Source organism: Triticum dicoccoides, chromosome 2B (assembly GCF_002162155.2).
Source record: "Triticum dicoccoides isolate Atlit2015 ecotype Zavitan chromosome 2B, WEW_v2.0, whole genome shotgun sequence".
NCBI lineage: Eukaryota > Viridiplantae > Streptophyta > Magnoliopsida > Poales > Poaceae > Triticum > Triticum dicoccoides.
The window spans coordinates 439829385-439835331 of NC_041383.1; the positions used below are offsets into that span (position 1 = coordinate 439829385).

The following is a 5947-nucleotide window of genomic DNA, read 5'->3' on the forward strand; positions in this document are numbered from 1 at the left end:
TTATGCATCTCCGATTCATGAATAGGACATAGGGTTCGCGAATCGGTTTGATAGGATTCGCGATTTGGTTCAATTTGACAATCAAAGATGAAATATGTTTCAAAGAACTAAAAGAGAGTTCCTCTCCCATAATCAAGAACCATTGGAAGCTCAAATAGTGATCCGCACTGTCCCAGTCAATACCATCCTCATTTCTGACCTAACTCCCTGAGAAGCTGAGGTCAAAACCAGCAGCCACCAGTCCCCACTTCCTTCCTCCAGTTCCCAGCCCCATGAACTGCTGCTCCTTCTACCTAACCACTGCAGCCTGCTCCCATGTCTTCCCAGTGCTGTGTCCATCTTGCTCCGTGCTGGCTGCAGCTCCCTCCCAACGACGTCCAGGCCGCTCCTTGATGGCCGGTGCTCCTGGTCGATCACTACTCATACCTCGCCTGCAATTAATGGCGACGGAGGTAGCACGGTCATGTAGCAACGATGAGGACAGGAAGGACACCCATGTTCCTGCGACTTCGCCCTTGGGCCGCGAATCGGGAACGAATCGAACGAATTTGAACCCTGATCTAGATCAGAGTTCGACGATGGTTTTCGCGAATCTGAATGTAATAGAAGTGACATATTCAACTTAGTGTGGTTAGTATCGCTGTGAAACTTTAATAATTACAGTTGTAAAGTGCTACAAAGCATGGACATGCCAGAAATTGCCGATTGTCCGTCCTGATACGGCAGGACACAGCGACATGGCAGGATACGGCTGGATACGCATATCCCACAGTATCCCTTTATTTTCGTCTTTAAAAAAAAGGGACACGGTGGGATAGGTTACGTGACACGTCTAGGACACGGCTCAGCATAAAAACAGCCTCGGCCCAATACCTTGCAGTGGTCGGAGGCATGCTCTCCATATAACGAGCTTCTTGCAGCCTCCCAGGCAGAAGTGAACGCGCCGCCGCCGCCTGGAATTGACCGGCGACCACTACCCCCAGCACCGGCAGCCTCTCCTCGCAACGGCAGGGCAGGTAACCCCAACTCCCCAAATCCAGCAGCCTCTCCTCAATCTCTTCATCTCTTTTATTCAGATTTTCCTCCATTGAGCTGCTGGCTGCCGCGTGCTGCTGTTTGCTACGGTGCTACCCATGTTGTGCTGCTCTTTGAATGCTTGTGCTGCTTGTTGTTAGGTAGCATGGCATCTGGGAGCGCCACAACTGGTACAGGTAGCCAATCGTCCATGGGTGAGAGTGAAGGGCAGCCTGGTTCTGGTGTTTTAGATCCCAAGTATCTTGTGTGATCTTCTTCGGTCTCTAATACTAGACTAGCGTTTGATGTGTTTTGCAAGATGCAACTTGCAATGACATGGGACTATGGGGAGATCAATCAAGTATTTGATAATGGAGACACCAACTGGGACAGTATTATGATATCTTTCTCATTATTATTTTTGTCTTTGACTCTATATTACATTGCATATTATTTTATTTTATTTTATACATATTCGCACATTCCCAAATGGCTGTTTTTGGAAAATGCCGTATCCTGTGTCACCATATGTGTATCGCCATGTCCCCATCCCCGTTTCTGTGCTTCTTAGGTAAAGTGCAAAGTTTGCAGCAACTGGTCACTAATGCACTAGTGTACACAAAGGTTTTTCAACAGGAGACTATGAGAGAAGAAAAAAGGACCAACACAAAAACACATATCATTATTTCACGAGGTTACTAGCTAGAAGACGGTATCCAGCAGCTTGACACTTAACCTTTCTGCTTCCCGTTTACAATTAATGCTAGAGTCGCTTTTGATGCAACAAGACCATGCAGTGAGCAATACCGTTTACTATTTCCATGTATCCCAAATGTCAGGTCGCATGGATTGACAAGGTAAATGGATATTGTCAAGAATACAGTACGGTGGGTAGTTGTTTCTTTACTAGAACAAAACATTAGCACAAATACAACCAGAGTTGGACAAATTTATTGACCCTTTGAACTTACTAGCGAGGCACTCACTAGCAGTATAGCTACAGTGCACTTTCACCTTTCATCACTATATCTTCTAACATACGTATAAGCTACAATTTTAGGCTACTCACTGGAACTGCTAATTAACTGACACAGTACTAGCTACAGTTCTTGCCGTGCAGTGCTTAGCAGGATAAAACCATGCCCAGCTGAGGACTGAGTCCAACCATTTGATCCAGGTGATTCATAACTAGATGCTTGGAGTTCAGGTCCTCACGTGTAAATACCCCAGTACCCCGTATTTTAGAATTTTAATTAATACTACCTCCGTCCTGGTTTATTAGTCCCCTTTGTATTTTGTGCAAAATTTTGACCTTAAATTTAACTAACAAAATATTAATGCATGTCATAAAAAATAATATCATTGGAAACTATGTTCAAATACGAATCCAACGATATAATTTTTTACGACATGCATTAATATTTTGTTAGTTAAATCTCTAGTCAAAATTTGACACAAAATATTAGGGGACCAATAAACCAGGACGGAGGTAGTACAAGATAAAATTTAATAAACATCTAACGACTTTTTACCTCAGTATTTTTTTTAAAAAGGCAAATCATCAGAGCCTTAAATCATTCAAGTCTTGAAGGGTTACTCAAAGGGTCATCCAGAGAAGCACCGCGGCAGCAATTAAATAACTTCTGTTGCACATTCCACACTCTCACCTTTTACCTACTACAAATTGTGGTGGGAATCAACCTCTGAAGCAGCTAGGATACTTGGCTCAGTAGCATGCTATAGGTGAAGGAAGTGATTGCTGGAAGCCTGGAACTACCTAGGTGAAACTGAGAATCAATTCAACATGCATAAAGCAAACATGCACCCAAAATCCACGAGGTTATCTATTTAATTTGTTCCTTTGTTTCAAATATTTTATTCCATGCTTTCTACTTGATTCAAGCACACGAAGTGTGATAAGTTCTCATATGCTAATGAGCAGCTGTGCCTCAGGGGATCATAGTTCTGCGCTTCTAGGACGTCGGAGTTTTTAGCAGAGACTGTTAATGTCAGAATGTGAGAAGTGTGAACTTTCACCCATGACTGTGAACCCCAGGTTGGGAAGCTCGTGTTCATTTCCGATACCAATTAGTTCCTTATCTAATATTTAAAAAATCAGTTATCCCTGCCATTCTGTTTTCTTGGTAAATCGGCGCAATATGATATTCTTGTGCGTGCTTGCTAAGTGTGCCTTCATACTCATTCTTGCTTATCTGATTTTGGCAGCAAACATCAGTACAACAACAACAACAACAACAACAAAGCCTTTAGTCCCAAGCAAGTTGGCAGCAAACATCAGTGATGGTCATAAACTAATGATGGTGGGCAGTAGGTTTAGCACCAGCGGCGGTGCCAGCACCAAACATCTGTGGTTCAAGTGCAGTAATCTTTCTAAAATGCCCTAATTTGTTGCACAAATATGAACAGAACTAAGCATGCAACCGAAAAAGCTGTGGGGTCAGCTGACCCCACAGCTTACACGTAGAATCGCCATTGTTTAGCACCATGGGAGGGAAATTATAAAATTTATTTTTGGAGACTAGTGTGTGGGGAAAACGATGATCGTTAACGAACATGTACAAATTTTAGCCTGGCATGTTTATGATGTTGGGCTTATAAATGTGTGACGGCTATTATGTCGAACCCCTGTTTTAGGGGTGTGACATCACATCTCGATGGTCCCCATAGAACAAATCTCTTACAATGTACATTTTGTATAACAACATCGGAATTCTTTAAATTTCTGTACTTGAAATGTGTGGTGCATAAAATTAGAATATCATGACATATGAATGTAGATATCAAAATGCACAAGTTTGTTGAATCAATTTGCTATGTCCCAACTTGTCTACAACCCCGAGAGATGAAAGTAATTTGTGAAAACCAAATAGTAGAGTTCATTTGGTAATATCTAGTTCTTCAAGATAAGCTGCTGCCACATGAGCTTCAAGCAAAGGGCAACGAACCTAACATTGAATTATCCTCCTTTGCAGAAGAACAAATTTTACAGCTAAATAACCTAAAGGATCTAGTAACTATCCAAGTGATAAATCAACGTCGGTGCTCTCCGACCTAACCTCCGGGATAAAAAGCTATCCGCAAGCAGGCTCCCAGTAGCCCTGATTTATCTCAACAGAAGTCTCATAGGTCGGGGACCCTGCCAAATTTACCAAACCGCGCAAAAGAAAATAGAATATACTGCGCTTCCTAGGGTTGGTGCTGTAGAAACTAGAGAGGGCGGGAGAGACCTCGGTAGTCGACGCCGGAGTTGAGTTTAACGACGACGGGGCGGCCCCTGATCGACTTGAGGAAGTCAGACGGCGTCTTCACCGGTCCACCAGCTCCTCCGCCGCCGCTGCCGGACTTGTCCGCGCCGCCGGTGCTCATCTCTCTCGGTTGTGTGGGTGGGACTGGGAGGCTGCGAGGGTTTGCTCTTGGGCTTGGTTGGGCCGAGTTGGGTGAGATTCGGCTTTGAAGGCTCGGTCTGTTGGTTTGGAGTTCGAGGCGGACGAGCTCACTGGCCCTGGGGGAAAATCGTGTCCATTAATTATATATCTAATGGGCCAGGAGAGTCCGGGTGCCAATGCTTTTTATTTACTACTCTCTACTCCTATCCAAATTAATTGACGCAGCTTCTCGGAAGTAGTACTACCTTTTATTTTATTTTTTGCATAGTAACACGTGTCTCATTCATATCATAAAGAACAAAGTACAAGTCACGTAAAGACCGACATGAAAAAACTGAAAAGATAACAGAACATCTCTGAGCTTGACACCAACGCCCGTCACCTGCCTCCGGCATCACCACAGCAGCCGCCGAAGAAAAGAATGACGAATCACCTCCTGACCCGAGCTCGACGCGGCTCCATCGCTGATATGCAGCTTTACGGACCTCCAAGGTGGCTCACCAAAAGTGAAACCCTTACCGTTGAACGAATCAGACCGGGGCAACACCCCGGACACGCCATCGAACTCCAGATCTGGCAACCCACCACGACTAAAACGCCGGAGGAGGAAACCATATCTGCCATCCACCAACCACGAGCCCAGCACATGCTCCGTCTTCCAGATGTCGTCGATGCAGACCACAATCTGCATCCGCTCCTGGACTACCTCCCAAGCTCCGCGCCGACGCTGGAGCAAACGCCGTCGCAACGGCGGAGCCCGAGGACACAGGTCCACCACGAGGATGCCGCCGCCGCCACGCCATCCTTACTTGAACAGACTGGTTTCCAAATCCATCCCCAACCATAGGACCGATGGCCTCGTCAGGGAAGGATCAGAAGAATCTTTATTCAACGTTGTCATCGTCGCCGGCGAAGCAAAGACGATGAACAACCTAAAAACCTAGACTACGAGAGAGTAAAAAACGATCCACATGCGTGGATCCGGCGACCCCCCTCACCACCAACGACCGAGGTCGCCAGTGAAGGGGATCCGCCGGAGAGCGGCGTTGGAAGATCGGCCTCCCCCTGGCAACGGCTAGGGTTCCAGCCGCCAGGGACGAGAGGAAAACAGGGACGATTTGTAGTACTACCTTTTAGCTGCTCAAATCTTAGTGAGCTGTTACAGCATGTACTCGTATTCATATGTACAAATACATTAGCAAACCTAATTGTCACAACCCCGATGCAAGCTCCCTTATTCTAGGAAATCCTTTTCATGAAGATGAAATCTCATCTATGGATTTGGGTAAGTTAAAACAAGAGCACATTATTAGGATTTGGGTCTTTTTCTTGGGTGAGACATCAAATTCATGTATCTTTGCCAATACCTTAAAGAGATACCACTTCCTCATGAATTTCTCTTGAATCGGGGTTGTTGGAGCTAGATCCAGCTGATCCCCTCGTAGGGTATCCTATTTAGACAAATAGGCTGGATGGTAACAGGAAGCAAGGATTTACCCAGGTTCGGGATCTCATGTGGAGATAAA

General features: G+C 45.2%; 1 protein-coding gene and 1 long non-coding RNA gene across 2 annotated transcripts in view; one reads left to right on the forward strand and one right to left on the reverse strand.

The window, feature by feature from the left end:
• Nucleotides 1–4480, reverse strand: part of LOC119364108 (U6 snRNA-associated Sm-like protein LSm6) — a 5472-nt gene extending 992 nt beyond the window's left edge. The window contains exon 1 of the mRNA XM_037629520.1: nt 4263–4480. Within this exon, the coding sequence (XP_037485417.1) occupies nt 4263–4401 (139 nt within the window). The 5' untranslated portion in view covers nt 4402–4480. The remainder of the gene's footprint in view (nt 1–4262) is intronic.
• On the forward strand, nt 850–3682 carry LOC119364109. Its single transcript, XR_005174674.1, has 5 exons — nt 850–1016; nt 1176–2231; nt 2552–2853; nt 2957–3070; nt 3241–3682. It is a non-coding gene; the product is annotated as an uncharacterized LOC119364109 (long non-coding RNA).
• Nucleotides 4481–5947: the final 1467 nt, after the last annotated feature.